Genomic DNA, 21,390 nt, shown 5'->3' on the forward strand with positions numbered 1-21,390 from the left:
GTTGTAATTACCCAAAATCATATTCAAACCTAAGATGAAGATAAATTGATATAATACATTGATCTAAGTAGGCTATGTGGCCTCCTCGCTTGCTAAAACGACAAAAATGTACAGTTGGGTAATATTTTTTTAAATGTTCAGTGTTGCTGCGGATGCCGTTACTCTACTTGTTAAATCTCAATACTTGGACATGATTTGATTCCTGATCTAACTCAAAAAAACGATGACACACTTGACCGCTAGCTTGCAACGACATGTGTTGTTATTCTTAACTAGAGAGAGTAGCTGTCAAAATACCATCTTTGTCAACGCAGTGATGACAGATTCCAAGTCTCAATGTGGGTTTAACAGGTAATGTAATAACTGATAAAAATTCCAACATCACAAGTTCACACCGCAGAAGAAGAGGATTAAAATTCGCTGTCAGTTGAATTTTGAAAAGTTTCTCACCTATAATCGTGTGAGGAGTGAGGTAGAACAGTCAGAACATTTGCAGCTACACGTAACGAGTTATCTACCTACGTATTTCATGTGACCACTAGAGCATATACAGTTATGAACTGATGCTGGCAGTAAATGCTGTTTTTTCCTCACGCAGTCACAGTCTAACTTAACGCAGAGATAAGTTGTTCTGTTTAAATGTTTCTTTCTTAATCTCGCCCCTCAGGGTCACTGTGTTGGATAACGGAAGTCTTCGGATCGCAAACGTTTCCAAAATGGACGCCGGTCTCTACACATGTGTGGCTAGGAACCAGTTTGGAGTGGCCAGCAGTGCTGGGAGTCTCTTAGTTAAAGGTAAGGTGTAGGGTCCGCCAAGCCCTTAACGCAGGAGCTCAGGTTCTATTTCTGACCCGGGTCATTTCCTCTAAGTCTTCTCCTCTCTCCCTCTCTCTTTGCTTTTCTGTCTCTCTCTTCAACTGTCTCCAAAAATACAGCACAGAAAAGGTAAATCATTTTTAGAACCTTAGTAGACTCCTCTTAACCCTCAGCCAGTCAGGATGTTTTACAGCCAATTTCCTGGTTGCATTGTGTGTTGTGTGGGACTTATTCCAAAAGCTTTTTGAAGATAATTCCGCTTGCTTTTCAGCCATTATAATGAGCTGGCAAATGTTTTGAACATCATTCTTGAACAGCACCAAAATAAATTAGTTGTATTCCTATGATATCTTAGAAAAGCAGGCTGTGCCACTTATATCTGAAGAATTTCAAGTTAACTATCTGCACATATCCAACATCATGCAGCCAAACCACAGTTCTCCCTAACCACAGTTATCCACACATGCTAAGCATAGCATGGGAGACCAGCAGCTAGTTTCCAAACGCCACAAAGATATTCTGCACAATTACTTGATTGGTCAAGGTTAGAGTAAGCGTTTGACTTTAAACTTGCGCCCGGGCCTTGATGTTTAATTCATACTTTTGTATGCCGGCTAATAGCCGTGCTGGGTTTGTTTAAGGCTTCAATCCATTTAAATCACATGCTTCTGCAAGGCAATGAATTTCCCAGCCCTTTTTAAATAGCAGAGTCAACAACAATGCTCTATTAAAATGCCTTTTTGGTGATTCTTCGCAAGTTTTGAATTGCAAATGTCCTTGTATGAAACCTTCTTTCCTTTCCCATTGTTGGTCCTTTCACATGTAAGTATGGGGCTATCTCCTACACGAGTACATCTTTTTGGATCATATTTACATATGGTATTCATGAAATGCAGCCAGTTTCATCCGACGGAAATCAATCCCAGGCTTTTGCAAGGAGCCTGTGATATAACTCCCAGGTTGATTTTGTCTGATTGACTTTCTGAAACGTTACACATTCCTGATCCACATTTACTTCCCTCAGTAGCTGAATTGTATTCCTGTATGAAAAACAGGCGTAGGCCCGAATGTGCCCTTGATCTTCAAGGCAAACATCAGGTGGGAGTTCAGAATCCGGATGTTGATGAAGTCCTCCCTCTCATTTCTCAGTCTAAATCTAAATCTAGTTTCCAAACCTCACCTGAAATGCACCCCCACTACCAGTCAGACCACCTCAGGGGGTGTGAGATAAACAAACGAGCTTGTTTTGACAGCCTGCAGTACAGACCTTTACTCCCCCTGACACGCTGTGTCGACTTTTCTGTCCATTAGACGCTTATGATGCGCATGCATAATTCACCACGGGCTCGCGGTACGGGCCCCCTCCGCATTCGGCTTGCATTGTCGAAGGGAAAGAGATGCCCAACCGAGTCGGACCAAAGATTATGTTGATATCCAACACGCCCCACGCTGTGGTTGAAATGGGATGGCTGTTTGTCTGGGCGCAAATGGAACCAAATTATAGACTCTGGGCTGACCTGTGGAAAGGGTGTTTTGTGCAAGAGAGCACCCCCCTCTCGCTCTCTTTTCTCTCTCTGATACGTTAGTCAGACATGGTGAGGCTTTGTGGAAGTAACTGGTTGCTTGAGTCCGAGGAAAACAAACAAACGGGCTCAAATCAATCCGATCGATTTGTATTCTGCACAGACACGTGGTTATGACAACATGCCATAGTCCGTTCATTAAATACATATGTATTAAAACAATCCCTGACCTCCCACAGTTGTTCTGTGGTTTGAAACTTGGTTGAAAGAAATAACTGTTGAAAAGGAAAAATGTAAAAGCATTCCTGAGCATTTCTGCTCTGGAAGGAATGCTCTGCTCTATCTGAGGTGAGGAGATGACCCTGAGCGGGTTTTTTTATGATAACTTGAAAATGTGCTGCTTCGCTTCCTACAGAGCCAACTATCATCACCAGTCCAGCAGGGCACCTGGACGTGACTGTGGGCGAGAGCATTGTCCTCCCATGCCAGGTCGCCCACGACCCCTCGCTTGACCTCAAGTTCACCTGGTTCTTCAACGAGCAGCTCATCCACTTCGGGATCCATGGGGGGTACTTTGAGAGAGTCGGCGGAGTGAGTGATTTCTTTATGGATTACTCTTGTAACGCAGTGCTTTTAAAATGTGCAACTTTCTTTTTGCCCTTTGTGTAGGATTTCTGTAAAAGCTTTTTTCGTTCTAGTAAAAGGGAGACATTGAATATAATTCCTGAAAGAATCTGAAGTGAAGGAAATTTTATTTTAGAGGGGCATTTTGACACCCTCCAAAACTTCCAAACCATTAGTAAACTTTGTTTGAAGTTGTTTACCTTCAAAGAGCACAACCCTTAAATTGACTTTGTGGTAGATCAGATGGTGAAACTTTGAGGTGAATACTTGTTTGTTACATATACCTTCATACTGCCTCTCAAGCTACAGTGTCTCTCAAGCTCTGCTCTACAAAGCATTTCACGCTTTCCCAATAATGAATCATAATTTATCTCAATTGACGAGAGTTTGTTTGCCTTTTATGCTCGTTGATAACACCTCCTTCATTGACAAAAGCAGTGCCTGCGGAATTGACGATTCGTTCTTTGCTCAGTCGAGCATTGCATTTGATCTTCTACCTCCGAATACATTTCTCCTTTAATTATGTAAAGTAATTATGATGGCTTGGGTTCTTAATCACCTTCTGTTTATTCTGGAATGTGTGGGATCATTGGCGGTGCTGGTCGTGGGATGATAGTGTTTATCCCTGTCTTACCGAAGTGCTTGACACCCTGAACTACAGTATTGACAGAATTGATTGGGAAGAAAAAAGTAAACATAGTAAAATACAAAAACCTAATGTCTAGAAATATAACAACTTAATTTAGAGTACATGATATGAGTTGACCGCCACAAATGGTGGAAAAAAACATTTCCTCGGTTTCCGTAATGGAAACTATGGAAACGGACATGCCTTTCAGGATTGGGGAAAGGACATGAAAAATGAATAGAAATAACTGCGAAACTGTTGAAAAGAAATTGGCTTAATTACAGTGTGTCTTAGTTGTGTAGAATTTGCTGTAGACATCAATGGCTTTAGATGGAATGTTAAAAAAAGAATTCAGAAAATTTCTTTATGATCTAGTTCCCAGGTTACAGTAATAAAGTCTGAAAGCTTATGATTTGTGCCATGATTTGATCGGTTCTTTCTTTACTAAGAAAGTGAAGGATCGATAAGTTAACCAATGAACAGGATGTCTCTTAGAGTCTGGGCTTTTGATTCTGACAAAATGTCCTTGGTGAAATCTTTTATGCCCATCACTCTTAGACAGACGTTACTTTGACATGCGTTTTTCAGTACAGTTAAAGGTCATTGTTAATAGGCCCACATATTATAACAGTATAGATTTATATGGAGTGGTATAGACAGGGACAAGAATAAAAGCGCTTAGATTCTCTTTGAAAGAAAGCCTTTATAATTTATGTCAAAAAAAAAGAATTGGATTAAAACTTTCATCCAATAATTTCAATTGAAGTCTTTGATTTCTAACCTAACCTTCTTCATCCTCCATCAATGTAGCCCAAAAGGGAAGTATGTTTTTTCCAGTGCTTTTTATTGGATTGAAAGTTTTTCTGAATTTGAAAACCAATTAAAGTTTTTACATAAATACTGCATAATACTGTTTTAGTGCTGTCTTCATTTGCTTGTTCAGATAGCAAGGTTTATGCTCATTGATATTCTTGTCCACTCCCAAGTTTTACTCAAAGTGCGACAGCGGTGAGTCTAGCCTCTTAACCAGATCAAGGGGTTGCTAGTGGACATAGCTAACGTATGAAAGGTCAGTCTAATTTCTGTAGATTGTGATTGTACAGTATACAATTTAGTCTTAGAGGTTTGGATGGACACTTCAAGAAAGGTTTGATTGGAGAGCAGTGCTGGTCTACACTTTGAAATCCTGCCTGGAACATCTCGCATTGTAGCTGCATGGAGAAATAAGTGATATTTAATGCCTGAGCAATAGTCGTCATATGTTTGAGGAAGCTTGTTCTACGTTTCAGCAGAAATAAAAGGTTTATTATCATTTAATTAATCTAGAATGTTCCCAAGTGTCGTTGTCATGTCATCGCGTCATTGTTCTTTCCTTCAGCGTTCCGCGGGCGACATCATGATCCGGAACATTCAGCTGAGGCATGCTGGGAAGTACACATGTGCTGTCCAGACCAAAGTGGACAGTGTGTCCATAGCGACTGACGTGGTGGTTAGAGGTACATCTAAACTAAATAAAGAAATCAGATACAATCTGAACCAGTGGTGTGAGCTTGTTTTCCAATGTGGGTGGGACAGTACCCACATTTTAATACCTGAGGAAGACAGATAGGATAGATTAGCAGTTTGTACGATGAAACCTCTGTCCCTGATTAGAAGTGAAGGGGCACAACTTTTCTCTTCGGTCAAGTCGTCTGTGGTGATTGTGACTGAGGTGCTGCTGGCTTACAGGTCCCCCAGGTCCTCCGGTGGCATTCCAGGTGACAGACGTGGCTGAGACCACCGCCTCTCTCTCCTGGGGCCCAGGCCCTGACAACCACAGCCCAGTCCTCAGCCACACCATCCAGGCTCGCACGCCCTATTCCCTGGGCTGGCAAGCTGGAACCACAGGTAGGGACGCAGGTGTGTGTGGAGGAGTGTGTGAATGTGTTTTGGGGGTGAGTGTGTGTGCATGTGATAGAGGGAGTGAAAGTGTGTGTTCACAATGAATGATTAAGGATTGGATCATTCCATACTAATACTTGGTTGAAGTAGCATGAGCATGATCAACTGTTGTGCAGTTCATCTACATTCCAATAGCAGTGCTTGTTGACTGACTGGTTTGTTTCTTTGTTTTTCTCTGGTTTCTCCCTGGTTCCTTCCTGGTTCCTATCTGGTTACTTCCTGGTTCCTGTCTGGTTCCTTCCTGGTTCCCATCTGGTTACTTCCTGGTTCCTGTCTGGTTCCTTCCTGGTTCCTATTTGGTTACTTCCTGGTTCCTGTCTGGTTCCTTCCTGGTTCCCATTTGGTTACTTCCTGGTTCCTGTCTGGTTCCTTCCTGGTTCTTATCTGGTTATATCCTGGTTCCTGTTCTGTCAGTGCCTGAGCTGTTGGGAGGCAGACAGCTCACAGCCACGGTGGTGGACCTCAGTCCCTGGGTGGAGTATGAGTTCAGGGTTCTGGCCACCAACGCCATCGGCACTGGAGAACCCAGCAAGTCCTCCAAGAAGGCTCGCACCAAAGACATGCGTACGTGTCTAAGCTTTCACACACTCACTATCTCAAAACATTTAGCCCACTCAGAGACTAGAGAAATCACATTTCTCACCTCTGGGTAGTACTTTGTGTTCCCCTCGCGATGCCATTCCAGTCAAGGCTTCTTTACACAGTAATGTTAGCATAAGGTATGAGGTTGTTGGAATATTTTGTCTCTCTCTTTGTCGCAGCTAGATGATGATGATGATGGTTGTGATTAGGAAGAGGAAGAGGGGGATTTGTGTGAAATAGAAATAATAAAAATAATGAGAAAATGTAGTTTAATATTGCCATGGAGACGGGAAGAAAGGAGTGCAGAGGAAGGCGTCTGAAAGCAACTTTGATTCCACAGCCCCCAAGGTGACTCCAGCGAGAGTGAGCGGAGGTGGTGGAGGTCGCTCAGAGCTCGTCATCACATGGGAGGTACGTCACCCAGCGCCCTGCCTTGTGTGTGTGTGTGTGTTTGTGTGTGTGTGTGTGTTTGTGTGTGTGTTACCATGAGAGGTTTGTGCATTACCGTAAGCATAACCTTGTGTCCTTCAACCCCCTCCCCCCCCCTCCTCTCCCCTCCGCTCCTTCCTCCCGCCCCGTTCCTCCCCGCCTCCCTCCACTGCACTCCCTCTCTCCCCTGCCCCCCTCCCCCCCTTCTCTCCCCGTACCATCCTCCCCTGCCCTGTCCTGTTCCGCCCCCTCACTCTCCCCCTCCCTCCCCCACTATTCCTTACTTCCTTCCCACCACCACCCCCTGCCTTCCCCACGTTCCTCATCCCTCCTCCCCTCCCCCCACTCCTCTCCCTCCTCTCCCCCCCCCTCCTCTCCCCCCTTTCCTCCCCCCCTCCCCAGCCAGTCCCTGAGGAGCAGCAGGGTGGTCCTGGGTTTGGCTACGTGGTGGCGTTCCGCCCTCACGGGGCACAGGGCTGGATGCAGGCGGCGGTCACCTCTCCCGAGGCCTCCAAATACGTCTTCAAGAACGAGAGCATTCCACCCTTTTCGCCCTACCACGTCAAAGTGGGCGTGTACAATAACAAAGGGGAGGGGCCCTTCGGCCCGGTGACAACCATCCACTCTGCGGAGGAAGGTGAGGTCATCGTTGATACCGTCAAGAGCGTTTAATCCCATACAACACCATTCACCTGACCTGTTTTGACTCTTGTCGCTCATTTGTGTGTATTTTGTCTGTGCTGGTGTGTCTGTGCACCTACGCATGATGCTGCCTGTGTGTGTGTGTTTGTTTGTACGTGTGTGTGTGTGTGTGTGTGAGTGTGTGTTTGTTTGTACGTGTGTGTGTGTGTGTGTGTGAGTGTGTGTGTGTGTGTGTGTGTGTGTGTGTGTGTGAGTGTGTGTGTGTGTGTGTGTGTGTGTGAGTGTGTGTGTGAGTGTGTGTGTGTGTGTGTGTGTGTGTGTGTGTGTGTGTGTGTGTGTGTGTGAGTGTGTGTGTGTGTGTGTGTGTGTGTGAGTGCAGAGCCCACCAGTGCTCCAGGACGGCTGAGGACCAGGAGTGTGTCGTCCTCGCAGGTGGAGGTGAACTGGAAGCCCCTCCCCTGGAGCAACAACCGCAGACGCATCCTGGGCTACGAGGTAGAGCATGGACACACGCACGCACACACACACACACACACACACGCACGCATACACACACACACACCGACACACATTCACGCAGACACACTGAAAACTCACACACACTGTTGATGCGCACACACACGCACACAATGGAGACACACAGACAGACGCACACGCACACAGGCAAACCCGACCTTTGTCAATTACACAAATCAAATAAAGTATTTAAAAGTAATTGTGGGGCGTTTAATTCTCCCCTTAAGGGAGTCATCCATTGGTTTTATTACTCTGGAGAAGATGCATCAAGTGCACTCAAGCTTTTAGCAGTCTTTTAGTCATTTAGCATTTGACACATTTCTGACACACACACACTCCATTGAAAAGGACACATAATAGAGTAAACCTTTGCAAATCTTGTTATAAATAAAGGCGTAGCAACACATAAAAAGTAGAAAAGGGCAAACTTGTATTATCTCTGCACAGCTCCTTTCTCTTGTGAATGATCATTGTGTTTGAAGAGCAAGGTGAGACAGGGCCGGACTGTGGAGGTGAGACAGGGTCTGACTGTGAAGGTGAGACAGGGCCTGACTATGTAGGTGAGACAGAGTCTGACTGTGGAGGTGAGACAGGGCCTGACTGTGGAGGTGAGACAGGGTCTGACTGTGAAGGTGAGACAGGGCCTGACTATGGAGGTGAGACAGGGCCTGACTGTGGAGGTGAGACAGGGCCTGACTGTGGAGGTGAGACAGGGCCTGACTCTGGAGGTGAGACAGGGCCTGACTGCGGAGGTGAGACAGGGCCTGACTGTGGAGGTGAGACAGGGCCTGACTGCGGAGGTGAGACAGGGCCTGACTCTGGAGGTGAGACAGGGCCTGACTGGAGGTGAGACAGGGCCTGACTGTGGAGGTGAGACAGGGCCTGACTCTGGAGGTGAGACAGGGCCTGACTGCGGAGGTGAGACAGGGCCTGACTGCGGAGGTGAGACAGGGCCTGACTGCGTGTCTCCTGTGTGTATCAGCTGAGGTACTGGTGCGAGGGGGAGAGGCAGGAGGAGGCGCGGGTGGTCCGGACCCTGGGGAACAAGACGTCGGTGGTGATCAGAGAGCTGGAGGGCAGCACCACCTATCACCTCTTCCTCAGGGCCTACAACAGTGCTGGGCTGGGCCCACACAGCGCCACCGTCAACATCACCACCAAGAAACCACGTAGGAATACGCCACAACTACATCTCTTCCTTCTGTCTGTTTTGCTGTCTTTGTGGGGTTTTTGCACCTTCTTACTCTTGCTCTCTCAGTCTCTCTCTCTCTCTCGCTTTATTTCTCTCTCGGTTTCTCATTCTTTCTCTTTTGTCTGTCTCTCTCTCTCTATCTGTCTGTCTGCCAGTGGGCCTTTCTGTCTTTTTCTCTCGCTCTGTCGTCTTTGTTCTCTTTCTCTGTACACATCTCTCTCTTTTCTTCTGTATTCCTGTCTAATGAGCTGATCTCTCTCTCTCTCTCTCTTACTCAATTACTTGTCAGGAAACGTATTGCATAATTCTATGAATAAATTTGTGTGTGTTTAATATAGATAAAATAAAACTGACAACAACAACAACAAAACCGTTGATCCACAGTTCTAATGCATTTTCATTCCCCCCTCCTCATCCCTCCTCCTCATCCCTCCTCCTCATCCCTCCCTTTCCTACCTCCTATTCCTCATCTCTCCTCATCCCTCCTCCTCATCCCTCCCTTCCCTGCCTCCTATTCCTCATCTCTCCTCATCCCTCCTCCTCATCTCTCCCTTCCCTACCTCCTATTCCTCATCTCTCCTCATCCCTCCTCCTCATCCCTCCCTTCCCTGCCTCCTATTCCTCATCTCTCCTCATCCCTCCTCCTCATCCCTCCCTTCCCTGCCTCCTATTCCTCATCTCTCCTCATCCCTCCTCCTCATCCCTCCCTTCCCTGCCTCCTATTCCTCATCCCTCCTCATCCCTCCTCCTCATCCCTCCTCCTCATCCCTCCTCCTCATCCCTCCTCCTCATCCCTCCCTTCCCTACCTCCTATTCCTCATCTCTCCTCATCCCTCCTCCTCATCCCTCCCTTCCCTACCTCCTATTCCTCATCTCTCCTCATCCCTCCTCCTCATCCCTCCCTTCCCTACCTCCTATTCCTCATCTCTCCTCATCCCTCCTCCTCATCCCTCCCTTCCCTACCTCCTATTCCTCATCTCTCCTCATCCCTCCTCCTCATCCCTCCCTTTCCTGCCTCCTATTCCTCATCTCTCCTCATCCCTCCTCCTCATCCCTCCCTTCCCTACCTCCTATTCCTCATCTTGCCTCTCCACTTCACCTCCCCTCTCCCCTCCCTCCCCTCTCCCCTCCCTCCCCTCCCTCCCCTCTCCCCTCCCTCCCCTCCCTCCCCTCCCTAATCTCTCCCTTCCTCTGCGTCGTGCAGCACCGAGCCAGGCTCCTGTGAAGATCATGTGGAACACCTCCAACTCCAAGGTCATCCTGAAGTGGGACCAAGTCAGAGCGCTGGAGAACGAGTCCGAGGTCACCGGATACAAAGTGAGGAGGGGGGAAATAAACAAGGTGTAGCAGCAGGAAGGTTTGGTGTTCGGCGGTCCGCATCTCTGTGGTCCACTGGAAGATAATGTGTGGCTCTGTACTGTAAGCCCAGCAGATTCCCTGTCGAGATTTGAAAACGCTACAGTGCCTCCTCTCCTGTCAGGAGACCTCCATTTATTCTGGATGATTTGATGTGATTTGATGTGTGTGTAGTGATTTAATGTTTCCGGGTGTAGTAACCCACCAGGACCAGAGAGGGGGTCGGCTTCCCCCGTTGTGACTGTGCTAGGCTTCTCACCATAGAATCGAGAGGACAAAACTCGTAACTAACCTTTCTCTGGGTTGGTTAACCATCTCAGTGTTAGTTACGGGGTTACACTCACTGCTGAACTTTCCCTGATCCACACCCGGGGTTTCAGTCCGACCGACCAAACCCAGCAGTTGAGCGTGCGTGCCCGAGGCCGCCATGGCAACCCTCTGAGACGTGTGTTTGTGTGTGTCGTCCCCCAGGTGATGTACAGTCAGGACAGGCATGGCCAGCCCAGCGTGGTGAAGACCAACAGCACCTCTCTGGAGCTCTCTCTGCCAGTCAACCAGGACTACGTCATCCAGATCAAGCCCTTCAGCGAGGGAGGGGAGGGCCTCAGCAGCAGGCAGATCACCATCCCCAGGATAGCAGGTCTGACGTCACTTCCTGTGCCATCACTTGCCGTGATGTCACTTCCTTTCAAAGATGCCAAAAGTACACATGTGATTCACTCAAGTAGAAGTACAGATACTCATGTTTAAAAAGTCACTGGTAAAAGGTGAAGTACTGACTTCACTTTTTCACTCAAGTTAAAGTAAAGAAGTATGGGCTGTGACATATACTTAAGTAAAAAGTAGCCATTACTAATACCTGTTTTAGTGTCACGCTGGTGACTGGACCTTACATCAGAGACATTATAGACATTTCCACCCACATTCGCCAGGAATCCTTTTTGACGCCGACAATTTCAAATCTCTCCAATATGGCCATGGGTGATAAGGGATGGCTCTGTTCTCAGTCCTGTAGACATCACTAACTCCCTCTACAACAGGGTAAAAAACAGTGTAATAACAACATAATCAGTGTAACAACAATGCAATAACATAATTAAAGTGTAACTACAGTGTAATAACAGCATAACAACAGTGTAACAACAGTGTAATGACATAAGTGTATCAACAGTTTAATAACAACATCATAACAGTGAAAAAACAGTGCAGGAAGTAAAAAGTACAGATATTTGGGCAAACAAATTAAGGAATGAAAGTAAAAAGTTGTAAGCAAAATGTGATGCCCCTTCCTGTGACGCCTGATAATGAGTTTCTTTTCTCTACACGTTGGGTTCGAGGTATTGCACCCGCTGGAGACGGCAACAAAACTAAATAGCTTATGTGAAAGTTTAAAATAGACAAGCAATTTCCAGAACAATGACTCCATGCAATAGATGAAGAGCAATATCCAGTGTAGCACAGCAGTGCCACCTATTGACTCCTAAGAGTAATTACACTCAACCAGTTGTTATTTTAGACCTGAACACTCTAAAGTGCAGATTAAAATGGATTTAGTTCCATTAGTCTTAGAACTTGACATATTATTGTATTAGTATTTTCTGTGATATTTCATCATGACGTTTTTAGACCTTTGTATGCGTGGACTTACTTAATACACACATCTATCTTGCCATCTGGAAATGTGAAATTTCCTCACACAACGTGAGGAACATTTTACAGTGAGTTGAGTCATAATTGACATACAGCTCGGCCAATAAGACCAATGCTGTAGCTCCATCTGCAGGCAGTTTTAGTAGTCCCATTTATATATACACAAATATATCATATTGTCTGTATTATCTCATGTGATATTGTACATGTCTGAGGCCTGAGAAACCTTTAGAATCTTCTGTTCTGAATATTCTAGAATCTTCCTGTTCTAAATGTTCTAGGATCTTCTTGTTCTGAATATTCTAGAATCTTCCTGTCCTGCAGGTTCGCTGGCCATTGGAGCGGCGGCAACGTCGCCGGCCTCCTCAGCGGTGAGCGTGCTGACTCTCGCCCTCACAGCCTGGACGCTGCTATGACCGACGCTCTGAGGACTCCACAGTTCTCCAGAAGGCAGCACAGAGACGTAGAGGGAGGGAGGGAGGGAGGGAGAGACGTACACAAGAGCTGCGTCTCTTTGTTCTCCACTATCTGCTAATCTATCGTTTTCTTACAAAGACCACCTCCGTCAAGTGGAGGCTTTCTTTCAACGTTTTGGAAAAAAAAAAATCTTAACAAGGAGACGTTTGGAAGCACCAACGCTCCTTACAAAAGCTGCTTCTGGATGGATGTGACCGCGGTTTGATTTTGTTATAGTCTTGATTGTTTTTCTAGCTTCTGCCATATCATACTGTACTTTTCTAAAGGATTCCTTTTCGGAAAGCGAGCAGTGATGTCCACGAGGACTTGGTCTGTTTTGAGTCCGAAATGTTGTCGAACGCAAGCCCATGTCTTTCTTTAGGGCATCCTCTGGATATGCGTTCAATAGCAGCACATCACTGGCTGGTGAGAGAGAACTACACATGCTGATTGATTTACATACCCAGCTTTCAGTGTGAGCAATCAAAGCTGTGTTAAGGGACTTCTTGGAGAACTATGGGACTACTGTATTTGATGCCCTGACTGCACTGACTGGGATGATAAATCAAGCGGACCCATCCAGAGCTTCTGGTACCTGGGCCACATCTGCACCAGGATTGTAAAAGGCACCATATTTAACTAAGATAGGGAAACGGGAATAAGCACCCTGTCGCTATGGGATCTATGTTCGACAGCTTCCTGTTGAAGTGAGTCAGTGCCAGACTGAAGCTCGCCAGCCACGCAGGAATTTAACAACCGGGGAATTTATTCTAACCGCATCATTGTTAGGGTCTAGTTTAAGACCATTGCTATTGTTGATGATCCATATGTGGTGCAAATGGACTGGGCTCAACTGGGGTTTTGAACCAAAATGGCTCCCATCCACCTGGCCTCACGGTGCAGCAAAAACATGCACTGCCATCCAACATGGCTGCCAGTAAGCACTTCAATTTAACGCCACTGATAGATGGATGTTTCCCCCACGGTCCTCTCCTTTCCCTCCATTATATAAGTGCATAAAAGCCACGCTAGAAGGTGTGAGCAACATCTGTACATTGTATGTATGAAACCCTCAGGTCCAAAATGAGCCTTAAGTCTGTCATGGTTTTTTGTCCATGTTGTTAGTGGTAGTACGTCATCATGTGTTGATTTGTTTCTCCAGATATATATATATATATTTATTTTTTGTTCCGATTCTTTTATTGTTTTTGTTTGGCTGTTTCTCATCCTCGTATTTATTTGAAACTTTTCCATCGTATGTTTTTGAGCTTTTCTGCTCAGTGAGATATGCCTTTCTCTCCTGCCATAATACGTTGTGAAAGAAGTGGCCGTGATTGCTGAGTTTTCTTACATTGCTTCGATTCAAAATTGCAGTGAGAGATGGTGTTTTACAGTTGACTATTTGGCATGATTCTGATCAGTGTGGCTTAGGATGTTCGAATGGATAACCCTGCTTTTAATAAAAAAATATTGTCATTTATTTTCCATTGTGTGTCCATTGATACTGAGAGTATCAATTCCAATTTAATTTAGAAACATGGCAGAATGTGACAACCTTTTATTACATTTTTTGAGCTGTTGGTGAACATAAAACGATTCTTTCTCAACAGCTTAATTTCTCTGAAGAAATTCATAAAAAAAACAACATATGAAAACAACAGGCACAAAAAAAAGAAAAGATTGTGAGAAAGATCTTGTTTCCTTCAATTTTGTTTATTCATTTAGAAGTAATGCAGGTACACTGTACAGCAAAGACACGTCACCTAGCGATGGGAAGCAGCACAGAGCAAAAGACAGGAGAACTGAAGTGAGGAAGGGGCAGGGCTATACAGGAAGAGCAAGAGTTGGGGGGTGAGGTGGGGTCAGCCAGAGGTCGTCCAATCAGAGTTTGGCACAGAGCGTTGGCTGAGTGTCTCTTAATCAGGGTCTGTTTGATTACTTGTCAGGCGTCCAGGAGTGGACTGCTCCTTCTAGGAGGAGGTGGGGGAGGGGGAGGAGGAGGAAGGGGAGGTGGAGGAGGTTACCACAGAGTTCAAGGTCAATGTGTTTTTATCCCTCGTGATGAAGACTTAAGGTAAGGACTTAGTTTGCTGACATTTTCATAGGCAAACCTCTTACCAGAGGAGATTGCACCAACAGCTTCCGATTTGGGGAAAGGGTGCCCCCTGGTGTACATCAGTATAATCAACAGATGGCACTTCCTCACCAAGCCTGTGGATATAGGTTGTTGTTGTTTTGTCACCCCCTACTATACATTAAACCCTGGCATCAACAACTGTCATTGAAAGAGACGTTGTAACTGAAATATAAAAACACCACATGGTTGTCCTTGGAGACAGATACATTTAGAAGGCCCCACACGCTTGCATTTGGTGCCACGGTAACTATAGTAACACACACTCGTGTCTGGTAGCCAACAGAACACACAGTGGATTTGTTGTACTGCTATCCAAACTTTCTCCTAAATTCCGTAAAGGTTTTTCCTTCCACTGTGTTCCAGATGGGAGCCTGGTCAGATTTCTGGCTCATCGTTCATGGATAGTAAATCCTTGATAATAAAGCTGTCGGAAGCAGTTCTTCATACAAAAATGTTAGTTTTACTACTACCATACATTGGCACACCACACGTCATAGTAAACAAGGTCCATGGTCTCCTTCTAACAGTACAACCACACACACACCAACAAACACTGAAAATAAATGAAAGATTCCGATTCTTATCACTTGTAACACTTTCCTTAAAGGAGGATAAATTCATTCAAAAGATGCCCAGGAACTATCTGGATCACTTACAACGGCAAACACACATTCTCTATCCTCACTTTAAATACCAGCACAGAAAGATAATTTGCTGTCGCCCTTCATGCATATAGATGTTCTCATGAACTTGACCAGTGCTCCTTCAAGTAAAGAGTTTGCAGTTTTAGTTGAAGATGCACTGCAGCACTGGTTTGTAGGTGGGTACCAACAGCATTCTAGAGACAAAAGGCTACAGTCCCATGTCTGTTTTTTTTTGTTTGGTAAAAAAAAAGAAATAAAGATGATTAGCAATATCCCTTTCACATAAGGACTGAGTGTAGTCATCAATCTTTTTCGATTTCTGAACTGCAAATGCCGCCGTTCGCTGATATGTGTAATTTCCTGTTGTAGAGATCAATTTCCTGTGCGCAGATTCAAAGATTACAGTGCAGATTTGAGATCTGACGTTGCTAAATTCAAGGGTGAGGATAACATAATATTTTAACATTTCATCCACATACCAAACCTATCTACTGCAGATGGAGGCAAAACAATCCTCTGTACAGCATTCTGGATGTTCTGCTCTACGCATTACAACTGGGGTTACCTAGAAGAAAACAATTTTCCTACTATCTTATCAAATAATGCAATTCAATTTCATAATGTAAGTATTCGTCATGCAAGGATATTTCTAAAATACTTTGTGTCAATGGGAGCCTATTTGGCTAAGTTCTTTCTAAATCTACGTTATTTGAACTTGATAAATCGGTGGCCTACAAACTTGTGTTCCAGCTGAATGCTCTGCATCTCAGGTGCCTGTCTGGACCAAGGAGCAGACATGCTCAGTAGTCACACATTCACCACTTTATGAAAACACACCTGGCACATAATATCTGTTATCTACCAGTGGCCATGCGATGACCACTCCATTCACAGAAATCCACTTTCTCACACCTACAACATCTGCAATATGAAAACAATCCATAAGAATACAGTAACATCTATAATCTACTTGTCCAGGGTAGTAACTGCTGAGATTCCACCATACAGTTGGTAGTTAGTTTGGTTGTGTGTATGTATGTGTGTTTGAGTGTGTGTGTGTGTGGGGGGGGGGTTAACAATATAATAGGTGACAGTTCTTTGAATGTAACCCACATCAGCCTTGCAACAAGACGTGCACGTGAGCAGGAAGTTGCGGGGCTGACGGAGAGAAGAGTTCGGCGCCGACCTTGGCGTGTGACCTGCCGTGTCACGCCTTCGCCTCGGCCCATCTGGCGCTCCGGAACCCGCCAGGCGTCCGTCCCAGCGACCTCAGCGTCGCAGGCAGGTGCTCACGCATCCTCTGGACCTCCCTCGGACAGTTTACCAGTCACTGTCAGACGCGGGGGGGGCGAGGGGGAGGGAGGAGGGGAGGAGTGGAGTAGGGGAAAGAGGGGGGAAGGGAGCAATGTTCCCTCTAAGCTGCATGCGTCCGCGGCCGCGCAGACCAGTTGAAGGACCCGCGCACTCGATTTTTCAGACCGCGCACAAAATAAAATCTGTATTTTTTTAAGGATTATTTTAGAAAAACTATAAATGTTCAGTTGATCGGCCAAATGCGGCGAAGTCCACTTCATGCATTTCAATGTCACTCTAGGCTACACGCAAGCTTTTAACAGAACAACAACCGTGGGGCTCAGCTCAAGCCTTTGACTAGTAACGAACATCAGGAAACGTTACCTTTACAGGCGCCCCAAAAAACGGGGCAGTTTTACATTTCAACATGAATGGCTGGATGAAATCCTTCAAACGGTCACAAGCGATGGTGAAGCTTTCTGATATATTTATCTAAGAAGAAGCTAGCGGGGTTCTCTGCAAACTTTGCTCAGAGTACTGAGGTTTGCGCTTAGACAGATTTATATTTGCTCAGTGCAAAAACTTTTTGGAGGGAACATTGAAAGGGAGGACTGAGGAGAGGGAGAGAGGGAGGAGGAAGAGGGCCAAAGGGGAAGAGGGGATAAGGGGGAAGAGAGAAGGGAAGGAGGAGGGCGTGGTGGGGCTGCTCTTTACATAGCCAGTTTAGAGAGTAGAAAATCTCCAAGTGCGACTCCATCTTTGATAACCCTGCTTCACCGCCTTCACTACTCCAGTCCTGGGTGTGGATCATCCTCATCCACACCAGGTAAGGTAACACTGCGGGAACACACTGCTCACTGTAGGTTTACGTCTCTAGAAGGTTCTAAAGGGGGAATACTTGTAGATAAAGTTATCTGGAATCCAGGTTAATCCTATTTTCTTTTCTTTTTTTAACATGTTAAACAATATTGTAGTTTCTTTTAGCTCAAATTATATTTTGTATTTAACCCCCCTCTCCTCCTCCTTCTAATATTCTTACTGAAATGTCCATCGAGCCACTGCAGTCTGTGATTAACCCATTCACTGCCAGATAATGCATAAAGCAAGGGAAAGGTTAACCAATAAAGGGATTTTTTTCTTTTAATGAGTCATGTTGCTTCTGGGGTAGATACATCCGGGAACAATATTGGCTTATTTGAGTTTTCCAGTGTGATGGAATTAGTGTGGAGTGTATGCGTGTCTGTCAGTCTGTATGAGTGTGGGTCTGTGAATGTGTGTGTGTGTGTGTGTGTATCAGAGCTCAAAAGGCAGTAGTCAGGTGTGTAGGACTGTAGCCTCAGGTCCAGCACTGACATGTCTGGTCCTGAGGGGGGCGCTGTTGTCTCTGGGAATCATGACTGCAGGAGAGAAGAAAACAAGCAGGCGTCACCACACTGACCTCCAGCTGAGTCACACCACAGCTCTCTGACCCGCCGTACCTCTGACACGCCTCGCGGAGATTCCGTCGAGGACTCCGTTTCCCTGACGACCACTGCCTTGGTGACCAGCATGTCAGGATGCTGTTGCTTGGCCTCCTGGATGGCAATAGCCAGGGCCTGTGAGAGGGGAGAGAGAGGGGAGGGGAAAGAGAGAGGGGAGGGGCAGAGAGAGGGAGGGGAGAGAGAGGGAGGGGAGAGAGAAGGGAGGGGAGAGAGAAGGGAGGGGAGAGAGAGGAGGGGGAGATACACAAATAAAAGGGGGAGGGTTTAGCAGACAGAGTAGCAATACTTAACCGTCTACAGAACTCTAAAGAACTACAAATCTCAAGACCTTCTATGGCCTCTCAGTCTTCCTTTAGATCCCAGGACGCTTTAAGATAATGACGTATGGTAGACATGTTGCTAATGGTATCATGTTATTTACATTATATAGACACATATATAGAGTTCATCCTTTTATATATTGCTGGATACCTAAGGGGTTGCTTTCCTTGTGTTCCCTAAGATCCCAGGATGTGTTGCAGTGCAGACTTGACATCTCACCTGTTCTTGATCAACATCATCGTCTCCTGTGATTATAATCCTCTTCTCAATCCTGGTCTCTGAATAGCCCCCTTTCACGGTCTGCAACACAACACAGGTACAAAACTACCTTCAACACACCATGTACACAGTCCTATTCAACACACTGAATTGTCTAACATTAGGAAGCAACAGAATGCAGCTAAAGGTATCCAAGATTATTAGCATATATGTAATTAATCGCTACCTTGGTAACGTGTGTGGTTGCCGAGGTAACGTTCTCAGCGACCAGTATGGGAGATCCGGAAGCTTCTCTTCCCAAAGAACCCATGTGCACCTGTCAGGATGGAGCACAGGTAAATACACACACACACAAACACATTCACACACAAAGGTATTCACATATTCACACCAATGCGTGCACACACCAACACACACGCACAGACACACACGCTGAAAGTGCATGCACACCTACGCACATACTTTTTATATTTTATATTATAGCCCTAGTATTTTATTGTATAGCCCTTTTTTATTTTTTTATTTTGTTCATTATGTTTAAATGTTCACTGTATGCACCTGCCCACCAAAGTAAATTCCTTGTTTGTGACCACTTACTTTATTAAAGCGATTAAACACAATTCTGATTTTGATTCTGATACAGTTGCCACACAAAGCCAGGCCCACATTCAGAATTCAGGTCCCTGGTTCACCATTTCACTCCAACACTGAGGGAAAAGTAGGCTCAGGCCCCAGAGGCCTTTGGCTCAGCGTGCCGACGAGTTCAAATGGGACAGATCAGACAGCGTCTGTACTCACAGGGGACACACTGTCTCTCGTCAGGTAGGGCCCCTCTCCTAGTCCAGTCACACACTGATCCTGAAACACACAGGAATCCTGAACACTTACAAACCAGTCACACAGCACAGTCACTCATCTGTTTTATCAGCGTTTCAAAGTCCTACAGGTTTGAGCCATGACATTAACAGCGAATGATCCATTCCACTTGATCCCATCCGTTAGAAAAGACTCATCCAACCACCTGCCCGTCATATCTTATGAATAAAGAGGAATGTTGACAGAATACGTTCATATATCCGTCTCCAGACAGTGGCTGTGCGATCGGGAGGTACCTGGTTGGTGAACTCCACGATGGTCGTGGTGACCTCGGAGCCGTTGGGCTGCGTCTCCGTGCGGACGTCTGTCTTCCTGGGCCCGTGGGGCGCCATGACGTCGCTGGCCTCCCGGCTCAGGGCCAGGCCCGGGGTCATGTGACCACCGTCTCTCAGCGAGGGCTCTCTGTCGACAGGCACCGACCTCTTTGGTTTTCTGGGAACTACAGGCTTTAGAAGAGAGGATGGGGAAAAAACGGATAAAAATGTGTGAGGGGGTCAGATGGCTGAGCGGTTAGGGAGTCGGGCTATTAATCATAAGGTTGTTAGTTCGATTCCTGGCCGTGCTAAATTATATTGTGTCCTTGGGCAAGGCACTTCAGCCTACTTGCCTCGGGGAGAACGTCCCTGTACTTACTGTAAGTCGCTCAGGATAAGAGCGTCTGCTAAATGACTAAATGTATTTGTTATTTTGCTTGGGCTAAGCTAAGCCAGAGGGAAAGAAAATGATAGCAAGATGAATTATTTTGCTCTGGCAAGCTAAAAGGTTTTGGATGACCATTAGATTAAATTCACATTTTGAAACAACAATATGCACCAAGTTTGAATTTACAGTCTTGAGTGAGACTAAAACAGCGTCCTCAAAACCAACAAACTCCCACCCATCCATCTTCAAACCAAAACAACAGAGTGCTGCCACGGCGACGCCAACCCACAACCCCACGGTGTCCGTTTACCTCCGGCCGCTTGCCCTCGTGCCTGACCTCCTCCCCGGGGTGGGGCTTCTTCATGGGGGGGCTGCTCCGGGGGGCCGGGATGGGGACCGCCACCAGCGGGGGCTCGCAGGGCTCCTGCAGCAGGTCGATGCCCAGGCTGAGGCCGCCGTCCGGGGACGTGTCCCTCCCTCCTAGCTCCGTCATGCCCTTGGAGAACTCCTCCATCCCCGTGTGCAGGTCCATGAGCACGGTGAAGTCCACCTCCGCCTCCAGGCTGGACGTGGAGCTGACTGTGATGCTGGAGCACTTGCGCTCGATGCCCAGGTGGGTTTCCTTCAGGTACAGGGTCTCGTGGTCGGGGTCGTCCTCCGACACGGAGCCCAGGCGTCGCTCCCACGGCTCCCTCTGGAGGACAGACGAGGAACGACATGCAGGAGGGAGGGTTACACGGAGGGATAAAACATATGACACAGGGAAAGGAATACAAGTAATGGCCCAAAAAATGAAATAAATTAGGTGTTTGTTTGTTTTTTTTGGGGGGGGGGGCGTTTTTCATGCTTTAATGGACAGTTTGTAAATGGAGTATGTCAGGAAGAGAGAGGTGTAGACATGCAGCAAAGGGCCACGGCCAGATTGAAACTCAGGCCACTGCGGTAAAACTTCAGCCTACATGGATACGTGCATTAAGCTACCCCAGGCGCCCCAGGAAAGACATGTGACAGTGATGAGTCTTGGGAATGAAAACACACTTTTCAGTTGTGTTTTGTTGTGTTGTCCCGGAGGCAGAGACTAAAGAAGAGGATGAAGTGGAAGCCCTGAAAGCGAGCGCTGACTCACCATAGCTTCATCCAGAGGCTCCTCATGAATTGCAGGTGTGGGAGGAGTCTCCTGCAAGGGGAAAGGCGAACATTTAAAAGAAGGATGTTTTAATCATGAAAAGCAAGTCGCTTTCCACAAACAGTGATGCCCAGAGTTGTGTTACACGTTACAGTGTTTTCAGAGAGAGAAGTCCCACTATGATCTATTGAATCGTTTGCATTGATCGTCAAACTTATGTTGACTGTATGTTACCAGGAATTATATGATTGGCAAAATACATTTTTAACTAGTATCTGGAGTTTTTTTCTCCATAA

General features: G+C 46.2%; 2 protein-coding genes across 2 annotated transcripts in view; one reads left to right on the forward strand and one right to left on the reverse strand.

Annotated features, from left to right (window-relative positions):
- Positions 1-12,390, forward strand: part of cntn3a.1 (contactin 3a, tandem duplicate 1) — a 63,211-nt gene extending 50,821 nt beyond the window's left edge. The window contains exons 12-23 of the mRNA XM_047040842.1: positions 668-795; positions 2,755-2,930; positions 4,970-5,087; positions 5,320-5,478; positions 5,947-6,096; positions 6,455-6,525; positions 6,946-7,180; positions 7,565-7,680; positions 8,684-8,870; positions 10,098-10,210; positions 10,721-10,889; positions 12,224-12,390. Coding sequence (XP_046896798.1) covers positions 668-795; positions 2,755-2,930; positions 4,970-5,087; positions 5,320-5,478; positions 5,947-6,096; positions 6,455-6,525; positions 6,946-7,180; positions 7,565-7,680; positions 8,684-8,870; positions 10,098-10,210; positions 10,721-10,889; positions 12,224-12,315 — 1,714 coding nt within the window. The 3' untranslated portion in view covers positions 12,316-12,390. The remainder of the gene's footprint in view (positions 1-667; positions 796-2,754; positions 2,931-4,969; positions 5,088-5,319; positions 5,479-5,946; positions 6,097-6,454; positions 6,526-6,945; positions 7,181-7,564; positions 7,681-8,683; positions 8,871-10,097; positions 10,211-10,720; positions 10,890-12,223) is intronic.
- Positions 12,391-14,047: 1,657 nt separating this feature from the next.
- Positions 14,048-21,390, reverse strand: part of si:dkey-178k16.1 (protein 4.1) — a 37,825-nt gene continuing 30,482 nt past the window's right edge. Inside the window, exons 14-21 of the mRNA XM_047040907.1 lie at positions 21,095-21,145; positions 20,279-20,662; positions 19,563-19,772; positions 19,249-19,308; positions 18,677-18,766; positions 18,451-18,531; positions 17,908-18,024; positions 14,048-17,826 (exon numbers count right to left, since the gene is read on the reverse strand). Of these exons, the coding sequence (XP_046896863.1) occupies positions 17,821-17,826; positions 17,908-18,024; positions 18,451-18,531; positions 18,677-18,766; positions 19,249-19,308; positions 19,563-19,772; positions 20,279-20,662; positions 21,095-21,145 (999 nt within the window). The 3' untranslated portion in view covers positions 14,048-17,820. The remainder of the gene's footprint in view (positions 17,827-17,907; positions 18,025-18,450; positions 18,532-18,676; positions 18,767-19,248; positions 19,309-19,562; positions 19,773-20,278; positions 20,663-21,094; positions 21,146-21,390) is intronic.

Source organism: Hypomesus transpacificus, chromosome 18 (assembly GCF_021917145.1).
Source record: "Hypomesus transpacificus isolate Combined female chromosome 18, fHypTra1, whole genome shotgun sequence".
NCBI lineage: Eukaryota > Metazoa > Chordata > Actinopteri > Osmeriformes > Osmeridae > Hypomesus > Hypomesus transpacificus.